The 14,792-nt window shown below is 44.8% G+C and overlaps 2 protein-coding genes and 1 pseudogene across 11 annotated transcripts in view; 2 read left to right on the plus strand and 1 right to left on the minus strand.

The window, feature by feature from the left end:
- Window positions 1-2,618, plus strand: part of ACAD10 (acyl-CoA dehydrogenase family member 10) — a 109,422-nt gene extending 106,804 nt beyond the window's left edge. For 2 of the 3 annotated variants that reach the window (XM_059876385.1, XM_024977724.2), the window contains exon 14: window positions 572-2,618. In XM_059876385.1, the coding sequence (XP_059732368.1) occupies window positions 572-703 (132 nt within the window). In that variant the 3' untranslated portion in view covers window positions 704-2,618. The remainder of the gene's footprint in view (window positions 1-571) is intronic. The other variant, XM_059876386.1, reaches the window with a different exon arrangement.
- A 2,284-nt stretch (window positions 2,619-4,902) lies between these two features.
- LOC132342552 (probable ATP-dependent RNA helicase DDX5) lies at window positions 4,903-10,848 on the minus strand (annotated as a pseudogene). The gene is made up of 2 exons (XR_009490966.1): window positions 10,809-10,848; window positions 4,903-9,443 (listed from the first exon to the last, which is right to left on the minus strand). The product of XR_009490966.1 is annotated as a probable ATP-dependent RNA helicase DDX5 (transcript).
- Window positions 10,849-13,949: 3,101 nt separating this feature from the next.
- The window catches only part of LOC511425 (acyl-CoA dehydrogenase family, member 10), a 49,336-nt gene continuing 48,493 nt past the window's right edge, over window positions 13,950-14,792 (plus strand). For 3 of the 7 annotated variants that reach the window (XM_010813904.3, XM_024977172.2, XM_059875961.1), the window contains exon 1: window positions 13,985-14,057. The gene's annotated coding sequence lies outside the window, so the exon portion shown is untranslated. Of the gene's footprint in view, window positions 14,333-14,792 lie in introns of all 7 variants that reach the window. The other 4 variants (NM_001192292.1, XM_010813903.3, XM_010813901.4 and 1 more) reach the window with 4 other exon arrangements.

Here is a 14,792-nt window from a genome sequence, read left to right on the forward strand (position 1 = left end):
GTTCTTCTGAATCATTCACAAGATTCAAAATTCCTCTCCTTCAGCTGCCCAACCTCCTGTAAACTAACAGCTGCCCTTTGTTGCACACCCCCCATAATGACTGTCCTCTTCCTCCCCAGATACAACCCTATGAGGGGTCCTATTCCTGCTTCCATTTTGAATACATGGAAACAGAAGCACAGCAAAGTGATTTGTCCAAGGTCACTCAGCTTGCAAGGAGCTGAGCTCAGATTTTGGGGAACCTAGATTCTTCTTACACCAGGCCCAGCCTCCTAACCATGTAAAGATGCCTCCTTCTCAAATCTCAACCCATGGCCCCTAGAGAGGGACTTCCCAACAGCAGAAGTCACCTAGTGGAGCAGATCTGGGGAGTTTGGTGTCCCTGGGATGGCTAGTGAGGCCCCACCTGGAGTCTTACAGAACACTGTTGTCACACAGGTGTCAGGGGACAGCTTTGCAATGTGGCTGTTCTGAGCTGTCCTCACATCTTAGGAGCAGGCACTTGTTTGTGGGGCTCTCCGGGATGAGGGCTCACCCAGGGCTTCCTCCCCTCCTGCCCTGTGTCTGCCAGGTCTTTGGAGCAGCAGGGCTGAGCAGTGACCACCCACTGGCTCAGTTCTTCGTGGGGGTCCGGGTACTGCGCCTTGCTGATCAGATGCACCAGAGGTCAGTGGCCAAGATGGAGCTGAAGCACCGCAGTTAGACCTGCAGGAGTCGGATCGTCCCCGCCGGGCCTGTGGTGCCCAAATCTTTAAATGATGTGCTTTCAAAGGCCTGGTATGTGTACTCCTTGCACCCCTCCCGGCAGCTCTGTCCTGGGATCCTTGTTGTGAACCTAGCTTTGATGGGTCCCTACAGAACACACTCCTGTGTAAGAAGCCTGGAGTTGCCTGTTTCAGGCAAGGGGGAAGGGGGGTAATGAAGAGCCTGGAGAGGTGATCTTTAGTCCAGGTGCCAGATGGGCAGCCAGGCCCCTTCTCTCTGGCTGTGGGGCTCTGCATGAATATTAGGAGTCCTGCCAGGGTGCTATGCCTGTGGTTGCTCCCAATCTGAGGGTGATATGGTGGCTTCCTGTTCTGTGTCCCCCACCGCCCCCAGCTGATGGTGGCAGCCTACAGACCCAGGGCAGGACTGCTCTGGGAGAATGGAAATAAACCCAAATTGTGAAGCCATTGCTAGGTAATTTTCTTTGTTTCAATATCCAAAACACAGATTGCTAAAATGTTATTTTGGAAATGAGCTTTGGGAACAAAGAAGAAGAAAATATGTCTCAGAGACTTTGTGAACATTCTGTCATACACAAGGAGTGGAGAACAAAAGCTCACACTTCAGCCTGACACAGTATGTCAGCTGCAGCCTCACACATCTTTCACTCCTCCTCTGCCTCGTCTCCACCCAGCGGCCTGTCAAGTCTGCCTCCATGCTCTCCCTCCCAGCCAGCCCTGTTGCTTCTGCTCAGGCCTTCATCATTTCTCACGTCAGCTCTCTGCTGTTGCAGCCTGTCCTCCTCTCTAGGACCGATTTTCCTTGCTGTCCCTAGAGGGACCCCTCAAAAGCACACATGAAAACTCATCACTCCCAGACTTAAAGACCTTGGTGAAGAGAAACGATAGGACACAAGATTAAGACTGACAAGAAATCTACTGTGGTCACAACAGCATCATACTGGCCTGTGACCAGAATATAGTTCAGAAATACTCAACTATCTGTGTTGAGTACATAACCCAAATTTGGGTGGGTCATCCTCTCGGGACCAGGTGCTGACATCCTGGTCAGGAGGAGGAAACAGTACGAGGTTAGTCGGGCTCACCCACCCCTGTAGCTGACCTCCCCCTTCAAGCGCTTGAGGGAAGCTGTGGGTGTGAAGCTGTGAATCCTGAACCTGCACTCAGGGTGGCAATGGAACAGATGCTCAGAGTGGTTGCAGACTGTGGGCCAGGCCCTCCTCCCTCCTCCATGGGTGTTATCTCTGCTTCTCCCCATGGGCTTCACACTCCTCCACGTTCAGCAGGAGGCGAGGTCGATTCTCAGAGAGGGGAGCATGTGGGCAGGGTGTGGCCCAGTCCAGCTTGAACTGGGGTCTGCCTGGCTTCCAGCCTGAACTCTTCCTGCCACACCTGTTCCTGCCACTGGAAACTACCTGTCACCCACTTCCCAGCCCTCCTGCAAGAAGAAACAGAGGTGTCTTTCCCCTCCAGACTGATGGTCAACCAACTAATGTGAACCCACACATTTCCAAAGAACCTGGCTGATGTTCACCCACACTCTCTTCCCGAAGGCCCGGAGCATTTTACTGCAGGTGCACAGCTCAGATTCTGCCGTGATGGTTGGGGAGGCATTGTGCTGAAATGCCAAATTTGAGCCTAAGAAAGTGACCCCTAGTGGACCTAGACTGCCCGGTTCTTCTTGTGTCACCCACGCACTACCATTATGGTCACTGCCTTGCATGCTCGCTCCGTGAGGCTCAAGGCAACACCTGGAAGCCTCTCACGTGCCCCTCTGTGAGGGGTATTACAGTGATTCCTGCTCAACAGATGAGGAAATGAAGGTGTGGGCAGGGCAAGTCCTTTGTCCCACGTGACACAAATGGGGCAATGTGATTAAAAGATCCAGATTCATCCTGATTCTTGTCTCGACCCTTGGCCACTGAGCCGAGCCAGCCCTCCCTGGGCCCTGCTGCCCTGAAATCTCAGGCCCTGGCATCAACTAAGTTCTGGGCTTTGCTTCATGCCTTGATCTTGTCTGAGGTCCCAGACCCTGGCCCAGAGTGACTGGAGTCCTAAGCCAGGGTCAAGCCATGTTGGGACAGCTCTTGGGCAAGGAAGAGCTTGGACAGGTGTCCTTGCCTTCACCTTCACCTTGGCTGAAGTGACTAAAGTGACCTCAGCTCCCTCCCTGAGAGATCAGCTTCCTTAACCTCAGGGGAAATTTCCCCTCTGTACTCCCCTGAAGCCACTGCTTGGCTCTGGGAGCAGAGACTCTGACACGAGAATAGTGGCTTTGCGTAAGGACTCTTTCCCTGAGTGAATGGAGAGACCTGAGTATCCCTGATACTGGCTTCATTAAACCAGCAGCAGTCTCTCCCCGGAGGCGGGAGCTGTTCCTCCTCACAACAGCACAGAGCTAGCCTTCTCTGTCTTCCCCCTATTCGGTACTCTCTGGATCCTGTTTTCTTCATTTGCACTTACGACTGCAGTCTGAGGTTGTCTTGTGTATCTGACTGATTTTCTATGCCAACCAGAATACCAGCTCCATGAGAGATAGATCTTTACTGAGTTTGATTCCCACTGTGTCCTCAGCCCTAGAACAGTACCTGGCTCATCGCAGGTGTTCACTAAAAATTTGTTGAGTGGTTGAAAGAATAATCTAACTTGGTTCTTACAACAATCATGACAGTAGTGTGGTAGAGGAAAGGTGGCTGCTAATTCTTTGCTGCTCCTCTCAAGCAGGAGTGGAGGCTCTCCTCCCTCTCTGTGAACCTGGATGGGGCCTATGACTCATGCTGATCAATGGAATTTGGTGGCAAAATCTAAAGCTAGATCTTAGAAGTCTTACAGCTTCTCCCTGGTATTGTGGAACTCTCTGGGGAAATCAGCTGTCATGTGAGAGGTCAGACTAGCCTGAGCCTGCCATACAGTCAGGAGACCCAAGCAACTATGTGGTGTCAGACATATGAGTGAAGAAGCCACCTTGCACCCGTGGCCCCAGGTGCCTTTACTGTGCAACATGAGCAAGCCCTGTCTAGCTGAGCTCAATCAATGGACGTGACTATGAGAGATGACAAGTCACATCTGCATTCTGGAAACTGTTCCAGGAGACTGGAAGCGATCTAATCATGTTTGCAGGCTAGAGAAGAGAATGAAAGGGTAACAGAAAGAAAGGACAACTGGGAAAATGTGCGTGTGTCACTAGAATGTGCACTCTGACAGCACCGAGTCTATTCAGTGCTGAGTTCCCAGCACACGGAGAATAACTCCCAATAAATATTCACTGAATAAACATACTTAATATGTTATAGTTACTTAGTCTAAAAACTTTAAAACTTTAAAGATTTGAACTTTTTCAGATTAATACAATTTATTAATGGTAACAACAACCCTATTTTAGGCCATTCCACTGACCTTAAAAGTCTGGAGTTGATCAAGTTTCAAATGTCCACTTCCTCCTATGGTTAAGGTATTTATTAAAACCATCATTCTGAAATTTATATAAAATAGGCCTCATGTTAAACTATTCCTCCCTTAACATAAAATTTACACATCAATTTTATAGTAGATGGGAATTACTTCAGTGAGAAAAATCAGACTGTGCTAATTTTGTTGTTTAATTATATGAATACCCCCAAATGACTTCATCTGTATAAGGGTCCAGTTCATAAACTCCAGCCCAATATATGTGAAAAAGCTTCTCGGCATGGAAGGATGCTTTGGAGATTCCCCATCCTGACCAAGTCTGCTCAATTTCCAACTGCCACTGTGGTGCCAACAGGAAGATTCTTATCTCCAGTTTTATCACAGCTACAGAGGACAACCCTGATGCTGAACTTGAGACAACTGAGGTGGCACTGAAAGTAATAAGACTCAAGGAAACCTAAGCTTTCAAAGACGAAAATGAGATGGAATAAAAATATTTTAATAATCCTTCAGAGCAATATAGATCTTAAAAACAAAAGCTAACACGCAGGGCAAATGGCAAAATTAAAAGCCCAAACAACCTTCCAAGTTAGAATAGTAAAAAGCAGTAGACATAGATAGACTAATAGTAATAACTGTTAGTTATTACTAATAACTAATAGTAGACTAAATAGTAATTACTAATAAAATATCTTACCTCTAACTGTAAGGCATCTATTTTCTCCTCCTGCCAAGTGTCACCCTCACATTCATACTGTACTATTTTCTATCTGTTTTACTTGAAACCAGTCGACAGAAATAATTACCTAAAGAAAAGAATGGGTCAACCAAGGTATGTTTCTTCAGAATGAAAAGTCTCCATAATTACACCTTTAACTTGAACAAAAATTTTGTTTTTACAGATCCAAATTAAATGCCATGCAATATTTCTTTAAAAAGTGGTTTAAATCATTTGAATTAAAAAAAATGAGTGGGCAGGAGTGTAGCATTAACTCTCTTTATCCTGTGTAATGCAGGCCATTCATAGGAAACAGCACCCTATGGGGCACCATGAGAACTGGAGTTTGCAACAGCTGTCAGGAAGATTTCAAGCTGTGAGAAGGCTGAGAGAAAGTTCTGAGGGAGATGTTTTCAGACATAATGAATCCAAATTAGAAAATGAGAGTGGTGTTCACCTCCAGTGTAGTCCCAGACTCGATGGTTGGTGGGCTGCATGGCATACGTGTGCTGGTCTCCTCTAAGTGCTTATAGGCATGTTGACTCACATATCGTCCACATCCTATGTGGCGACATATTAAATAAATCCAAAGGTTCTGCCAAGGAGGTAAGACCTCAATTAGTTACATAAAAACACATGATCTGTGTTCTAAAATTAAGTATGCTGCTGCTGCTGCTAAGTCACTTCAGTCGTGTCCAACTCTGTGCGACCCCATAGACGGCAGCCCACCAAGTTCCCCCGTCCCTGGGATTCTCCAGGCAAGAACACTGGAGTAGGTTGCCATTTCCTTCTTCAATGCATGAAGGTGAAAAGTCAAAGGGAAGTCACTCAGTCGTGTCTGACTCTTAGCAACCCCATGGACTGCAGCCCACCAGGCTCCTCTGTCCATGGGATTTTCCAGGCAAGAGTACTGGAGTGGGGTGCCATTGCCTTCTCCAAAAATTAAGTATAAGAAAGAGAATTCTGAACCTTGAGGATGTGATTCTGAAGATTACAGAAAGTGTTGCTGGGTTGGAATAGCTGGAATAGAGGGGAAAGAAAAGCCCCCTACAATGCAATTTGCTTTTGAAATGCTGCAAACTCACTTCAACAGCTGTGATCCAAAATGGCTACCTGAGTATCCTGTGTCCCAGTGGGGACCAAGCAAGCAAGGCAGGACAAGGACTGTCCTCTTTAAAGGCTTCTAAAGAGGTCGGCTACCAATATCCAAGGAGCTGGTGGCCCAGCTTATTGATTACCAAGCCAAACCCTTCCTTTCCTTTGGCCTCCAGCAAGCCTTGTTTGGACCACAGAAAGGAGTTGAAAGACATGATGAAACTGCAATCAATTAACTGACCTACAAGCTTCTTTAGTAAAGGCTTGGTGGGAATATGAGACTACAACGATGTAATGGATCACTTATAATTTTTCTTTTCTTTTTTATCTTCCTTCTGATCTCAGCAAGGCAGCAGTAAGCAGTGGCATGAAGCAAGATCTTAATTCCTTGCCCAGGTATTGAACCTGGGTAGCCTGAATGAAAACCAGGAATCCCAGCTACCAGACCAGCAAGGGCTACAGGCTAGAAGCAATTTTTCCTTGGATCTTTGCCCCCAGTGCATTTATCACAGAGGCAGAAATTGTAAATGTAGATACAAAGTTTATTATTACAGGCGTAGTACAACAAGTGGGAGAGCACATAGAGAAATGGTTTGCTTAGTTAAGACAGAAGCAAGGCAGAGATGCACACCCGGAGACGAAGGGTGAGTGCATCCCCCCAATGAGGAGGAGAGCAATAAAGAGGTGGTTAAGTCATTTATATAGGTCAGTTCTTCCAGGTCTTTGTCTTCCTCCAGTTCAATTAGCTGGTTTCTTTTTCCACACCTGACCTAACCTGGGACACTCCCTTAAGGGTACACTCATACCCCTCAGCCAAGATGGATCTCAAAGTGAAGGCATCTGGGAGGAGCAAGACTCATTATGGCCTGGCATTGTCCCCTGACTTCTGACCCACAAGGAGCTTTTCTGGCATGTGTAGTGTCTCCCTTGTCTCAAAAGAGGAAGGGAAGGAGATCCCTTAATCCTTTACTCAAACAAGGTTTTGCCCCTCTTTGTCCTTGTCATGATTATAACCTTGACTATAGGTATAGCCAGGACTATGACCTTAAGGTGTTTAGGGGTACTCTTTCTACCCCCTTCTGATGCCTATGTCAGAAGCTTTCTCTATCTCCTTTATACTTCAATAAAACTTTATTACACAAAAGCTCTGAGCGATCAAGCCTCGTCTCTGGCCCCGGATTGAATTCTTCTCCTCCGGGGGCCAAGAATCCCGGTGTATTCACGTGATTCAACAACAACCTTTCAAAATCAGTAAGAAAAAAAAAAAAAACCCTCAGCAAAACATTTCAATAAGCACTTCACAAATGAGGATATCCAAATGGACAGTTGGAAAAAAGGTGTTCAAATTCATTAATCATAAAAGAAATACATAATAAAGTCATAATGAAGTATCACTACACAATCACCAAAATAGCTAAAATTAAATAGATGGAAAAAAAAAATTAAGGTGTTTATAAGAGACAAACTGACGATTTACCCTGTTGTTACTTCCATTTCGGAGGGCAAACAAGAGGCTGATTGTAAATAACTTAACTGGAGACCACCTATCTCTTGTCTCACAAAATGCTAACAGTTATAAGTATCCAGCCCGAAGCCCACCTCTTCGTGCCCCATGAAATGCAAACGGGAGGCCAGCTGTAAATGTCTAACCTGGAGCCCATCTATCTCCTGTATCGCTTCCTTTCAACTTCCCAATCACCTGCATGCCTACCTTCTCAGAATATTTTCCCAGGTATTTTCTCAGGTGTATCTATGTTACTTTTGTAAGAAGCTTTGACCCAATCTACAAGATTTAGCTAAATATAAAACACCAGGGAATTTTTTAACACACAAAATATTGTTCTATTCCTCAAAGCTTAAAATATCCACTTCCCTTCAGGGCAAGAGCACTTTCTCTGCCCAATGTCAAAAAATAGGCAAACTCAAAAGGAAACAGTGTTTTTCTCACCTTGTCTTGAATAGATGCATAATATGTGAACTGTTTCAACTGAGAGGTTTCCACTGAAGAAGGAAATCTGGTCTGGAAGCTGCCTGGATGGAGAGTCGGGAGCAGTGTTTACACCTTCTTTACTTTGACCTTTACTTCTCGGTGCAATGGGGGATGCTTCTGAAGACTTTCTTCCATTGCAGCTTTCAGCTCATCTTTCAGAAACTAAAAATTAGCAGGATTCCAATCAGATGAAAACTGAGTCAGAAGAATAAAGTTTGATAGAGAAAAATATTTTTTTAATCTTCAAATATTTTTTATTGGAATGTCACACATTGCCTTCATTTATTGTATTTCAAATCACTGTACACTTAACTTTGGGGAAAACACTGCTTGCCCTTTTTAGTACAAAAAAACCCTTAAAAACTGTTTTAGGAATGTAGAGAAATATCCAACTTAAATAGCAAAAAAGTGCATCATAATCACTGCTGCAGTCATTTCTGCATTTCCCATGTTTCTTTTCTTAAATAACTATCTTGTCTGATAACATATAATACAAAGAGCAATTATGAAAAAACAGATGTTTACACATACTTCTGAAGTCTTATTGAGAATACCCTGTTTGCACTGGATAACCAAATATAGGCTCAGCTGCAGTAGCAGGATACGCAAATACTTGCTGGTTCACACCATGGTGCATATATGGAACATTACTCCCATATTGCTGAATGGTATCATAGCCATTCTGATAAGTCCCTGTTGGATTACTAGTTCTAAAACTGGTCTGTATACCAGCAGGCACAAAATTACTTCCAAAGCTCCCCCTGGTGTAATTTGTAGCAAATATAAACCACATTCTGAGTTTCTGCTCCCAAATCTCTCTTAAGTAGACTAGTGTAACCCCTTTTATAATTTTCTTGGTCTCTAAAGGGATTCAGTCCATACCCAACAGAGTATCTGTTGTGACACTCAGCCTGCATGTCTCCCCTGCCTCTGAAATGATCTGAAACTGTTTCTAACCAACTGAAGCAACTTGGGATTGACTGCTTGATTAGCTTCAGGGAGCACAGAGATAAGGTCACTCACTTGCTTTATGTTATTAGGTGTAAAATAAGTATGCTGTGCCTGTTTTGGTACTGTGAGTGTTCTTCCAATTCGATGAAGATAATCCTCTGAGGAGTTAGGGTAGTTAAAATTGATGACAAATTTCCTATCTTCCACATCTAGCCTTCTGGAGGCCACATTTGTAGCAATCCGAATAGGAGTTCTTCCATGTTTAAATTCATTTACAACCTAGTCACATTCCTGTTGACTCATGTCACCATGGATACTCATGACAGGCCACCTTTTTCTCCTCATTTTTCTAGTAAGTACATGGCATCCTATTTGGATTTCAAGAGAAAAAATGGTTTTATTCTCGTCACTCGTGATCTCTTCCATTAGGCAAATACATTTTTCATAGATTTTACATCATGACACATATCCAGAATTGGAACAATGTTGTAGTTTGCACCATACGTTTGTTTTCTATGTCTATCTGTTTGTTTTGTAAATAAATTCACCTGTATTATTTTTTAGATTCCACATATGAGTGATATATATTTGTCTTTTTCTGTCTGACTTAGTTCACTTAGTATGATAATCTCTAGGTCTATACGTGTTGCTGCAAATGCAATATTTCATTCTTTTTTATGGCTGAGTAATAGTCCATTGTGTGTATATGTGTATGTATGTGTGTGTACATGAACATGCACACACACACCCATACCCTCTTTATCCATTTGTCTTTATCCAGTTGATGGACACTTGGAATAGTAAAAAGCAGTAGATATAGGTATTTAGTAATTACTAATAAAATATCTTACTTTTAACTATAAGGTATCTATTTTCTCCTTTGGGCAACTATCACCCTCATACTGTACTAGTTTTCATCTGTTTTACTTGCAGCCAGTCAGTGGACATAATTATCTAAAGAAAAGAATCAGTCAACCAATGCATGGTTCTTCAGAATGAAAAAGGTCTCCATAAGCCTTTAACTTGGACAAAATTTTTGTTTTCACAGATCCAAATTAAATGCCTTGCAATATTTCTTTAAAAGTGGTTTAAATCACTTGAATTTTAAAAAAGAGTGAGAGGGCAGAAATTTAAGTATTAACTCTCTTTATCCTATGCAATTCAGGCCATCTATAGGAAACAGCATCCTACGGGACACAATGAGAACTGGAGTTTGCCACAGCTGTCAGGAAGATTTTAAGCTGTGAAAGTAAAGGGGTTCTGATGGAGATGTTCTCAGACAGAAATGAATCCAAATTAGAAAATGGGGATGGTGTTCACCTCCATTGTGGTCCCAGAGAAATTGTGATGTCTTATGTTAAGAACTATATCACAGAACAGTGGAGTTATGGGGGAATCTCAACTTAAAAGTGGTCTCTGCCCCATAAAAAAATTTCATTAACACCTTCAAACGCAGAGATGGCTCTTATGTTTAGAAATACCATAAGAAAGCAGGTGTCTTCTATCATATACTCCTAAGTGAGACAAATATTCAGGACTATTAAGTTTGAAAACCAAACCTGCCAGTTCCTCACACTGGAGATGCAATACACATCAACTCCCCTGGATGGAGTGAGCTGGGGAGGGGGTCGGGGGCAGGGACTCACACTGTGCTTACCTGGATTCAACATGAATTGCCACAGACCTACGTGCTAAGTAGCTCTCCTCACTGAGGAGAGTTGTCAACCTAGCTTGTTACGAGTAATTTAGAAGAAATATTTAGAGAAACTGAAATCCACCCTGACAGCTTCATGTAAGGAACATAGGCAGTAAAAGCTAAGTATGCTAGAGGTCTTAATCACAGGCTCACTGAACACCACTCCAACACATGCAACCATGGGTTTACCTTACAGAAGATAGCCTAGGGTTCTGGAAAGCATACCTGGGTTGGCCTTCATGGTCTCAATGATCACATCTGTCATTTCTCGACGACCAAGATGCTGATGTATGATTGTTGCTTTCTCCCCTGGTGACTTCCCTTCTAACAGGCTACAACTGAAGCTAGTGTCTTCTTTTGGATCTCCTCTTCAGACATTTCTCCGACAAAAGAATACATGAATGATTAATACCTGATAAATCCACTCTCACTGTATCCATCCACAGGTTTCCCTTTTCTCTCTTCTGCCCTCCCTCAAGACTATAAGATGCCTTGGCAGTAGTCCTCTCACTCACCTCTGGGGCTCCTGCTGTACCTGACAGTCAACTAATGCCCAGGGCAATAAACTCAGAAACACAGGGCAATTCTAGTGAAAATCATGCACTTTAAAGCAAATGAAGGAGATAAGAGCTTTGACAGTGATCATGCTCAGATGAACCAACATTTCAGTAACACTTGTAGAGTGACACTCTGTGTTGGACTCCAAATGAAGGCTAAAGTCCACTAATAATCGAAACTTTAAAAAACTTTTAGGGTAGTCTTCTTAAACACCTTGGGTTAGCCTTATGCCATCACACCCTAAATCTGTGATTATAGGCTTTATCAGAGTGGAGATCATGCCTGTTTTGCCCAGCACTGTATCCTCAGCAGTTACATCACAGTGCCTAGCACATATTGGAAGCTATTTAAAGATTTGTTGAATAAATTAATGAATCAATGACTGACCCATGTAGAAGTGTATATGTGGCTTATGTCAACTTAGTTGACTTTCAAAACTCAGTAGCCTATTAAATCATATTCAGTCTTTTAATTAATGGCTCCAAAATTCATACACTCAGGGAAGTTCCCCACATCACCAGGCCCAGGCCCCCTCCCCAAATCAAACATATCCTCTCATAACAGCTGTCTAAAAACTATCTTCCCTTCCTTCACCACATTTGTCACAGCTGCAGTTCTACATTTATTCTGTAAGTGTTTACTTCATTCGTCTCCATGAATTGAGTGAACTGCTGGTGCCATTAAAGCAAGGCATCCCTTTCCACACACAACTAAAACTCCAACAGAGAGTGGGTTCTCAAAAAGTATTTTTTTTTTTTTACTTTTACACAAATGCTGTTAACAGTTTTATTCAAACAGCCAAAATCGGAAACCCAAACGTCCAGTAAATCAATGAATAGTAAGTGATGTTCATCCACACAGTGGAACACTAGTCACAAAGAGAAAAAGCTCTGAAAACACAGAGCTACTCAGTTGAGTCTTTAAAACATGCCAAAGTGGAAGAGCACATCATGTGAAATGCCAGGCTGGATGAAGCACAAGCTGGAATTAAGGTTGCCAGGAGAAATATCAATAACCTCAGGTATGCAGATGACACCACCCTTATGGCAGAAAGCGAGGAAGAACTAAAGAGCCTCTTGATGAAAGTGAAAGAGGAGAGTGAAAAAGTTGGCTTAAAGCTCAACATTCAGAAAAGTAAGATCATGGCATCTGGTCCCATCACTTCATGGTACATAGATGGGGAAACGGTGGCAGACTTTAGTTTTTTTGGGCTCCAAAATCACTGCAGCCGTGAAATTAAAAGATGCTCACTCCTTGGAAGGAAAGTTATAACCAACCTTGACAGCGTATTAAAAAACAGAGACGTTACTTTGCCAACAAAGGTCCATCTAGTCAAGGCTCTGGTTTTTCCAGTGGTCATGTATGGATGTGAGAGTTGGACTATAATGAAAGCTGAGCGCCCAAGAATTGATGCTTTTGAACTGTGGTGTTGGAGAAGACTCTTGAGAGTCCCTTGGACTGCATGGAGATCTAACCAGTCCATCCTAAAATAAATCAGTCCTGAATATTCATTGGAAGCACTGATGTTGAAGCTGAAACTCCAATACTTTGGCCACCTGATGCGAAGAGCTGACTCATTGGAAAAAACCCTGATGCTGGGAAAGACTGAAGGCGGGAGGAGAAGGGGACAACAGAGAATAAGATGGTTGGATGGCATCACCAACTCAATGGACATGAGTTTGAGTAGGCTCCGTGCGAGTTGGTGATGGACAGGGAAGCCTGCAGTCCATGGGGTCGCAAAGAGTTGGCAGGACTGAGGGACTGAACTGAACTGAAAGTGGAAGAAATCAGACACACTGGATTACATTTTTTGAATGAATGTTATTGTTAGATAACTGATGGAGGTTCAAGGAACAGAGCCATATCTGCATTCCCCCTGAGGAGGCTGTGTGACTGGGAATGAAGTGCTCAGACTCTCAAGTCCAGCTCTCTGAGGTAGAATTCCATCTGACACATGATCCTGGGCAAGGCGCTTAATCCCAGGACTTCAGTTTCCCAGTTTGTAAAAGGCTCACACACCCATCTAATTGTAGGGTTGAATGAAGACAATTAGAGAAAACAGTGCCCAGGAAGTATTTAGTACAGTGCTCAGATACAGAACGTGTAGACATTTTAGTTTTAACTACTGCTACAGGGCCCCTTAATGGAAAGTTTTCCAAAGAGGAAGGATTTAATTAAACCTTCCCAGGAGCCGTCAGAGTGCTGGGTATTCCGTCTTCACAAAGCCAAGAGGAAATCAACTCTCACAACTAGGCTCTGACCCAGGTTGGAGAGACCTATGCGCCAAATATAAACAGTCCCGGTGGGAAGGCACCAGGAAGGAGGAACTGAGGGAGACTTCCCAGGGATGACACCTGGGAAGACCTCCTGAGGATGGGGGAAGTGAGAGGGATCCCAACGACTTCTCGGCTTCCTCCGGAGGCGAAAGCCCTCGCCGAGGCTCCTGCCCGGACTCAGACTCTAAGAGGACGAGCCCCGGGGCCCAGGCGCGGACTAGCCGCTGAAGCTGAAGTCGGCGGGGACCCGCGAGTGTTCTGGGAGCTCCGGGTGGATGACAACCGCTCACAGGGCAGGCGCCGAACGGCGCAGGCCCCGGAGGGCTCAGGCGAGGCTGGGAGGGGAGGCTTGAGGATGAGCTCCCCGGAGCAGGTAGCGCCGCCGCCGCCGCCACCTCAGCGCCACCGGCTCTACGTGCAACGCTTCCAGCCAAAAACTTCACTGCCGCCTGCCGGCCGCCGTCGCTGACCCTTGAGGTTACGCAAGCGCGGATCAGCGGGCTCGCTGATTGGGTGCGCCCACGTGACTGCCGTGTTTGCTTGGAGGTGAACCCGCGCCCACTGGTCACGATCTCCAAGAGGACTTGGAGGAGGCACGTCACAGGGTTCGTGGGCACTTGGACACTATTTAGGAGGATCGGTGGGTTTTGCTCTCAGGCCTGAGGGGACGTGCCCTCAGCCCGCCTTATCTGACGGCGAGGAGTCTCTGGCTCCGCTAGGTCTCCGATTGTCCGAGGAACCCGCTTCCTGCAGAGACCCGAGCTCTGGTCTCTTTTTGTCGTGTTTGATCTCGCTCCAGCTGTAGGCAGAGTTGCTTTGTGTCAGCCACGCTTTACAGATAAGTGCGCTGAGGCTCAGAGAGCTGAATCCGCCTGGGGAGTTGGCACTAGTTGCAGTGTTTCTGATTCTGTTAAGGTAGGACGGTGGGCTGGTTAAGTGCCCTGAACTGGAGATCCATCTGGGTCCCCCTCCCGGACTAATCTCTTAACAAATATTTACCGAGAGCCCAGGCTCTGTTGCGGCGGTAGAGATACGTTGGTGATTATGGAATAGACCCTGATTACCAGTTTCGTGACCTTGAGTTTAAGTTTTGTGTAAACTTGACTTAGTATCTTTGTACAGCTGTGATGATGAAATGAGCCGCAATGAGTACGTGGCTAGAACTGAAGCGTCATCTTTAGTTGGAAGGAAGAAGGAAGCCAGTGATGGGAGAGTTGCCGACTTATCCATTACCAGGAGTATGAGGAGGAGAAACTGCTACCCACTCCAGTATTCTGGCCTGGAGAATTCCATGGACTGTTTAGTCCATCGGGTTGCAAAGTGTCAGACACGACTGAGCGACTTTCACTTTGATGACGAGGACAGTGTCCTCAAT

Source organism: Bos taurus, chromosome 17 (genome assembly GCF_002263795.3).
Source record: "Bos taurus isolate L1 Dominette 01449 registration number 42190680 breed Hereford chromosome 17, ARS-UCD2.0, whole genome shotgun sequence".
Classification (NCBI taxonomy): Eukaryota; Metazoa; Chordata; class Mammalia; order Artiodactyla; family Bovidae; genus Bos; species Bos taurus.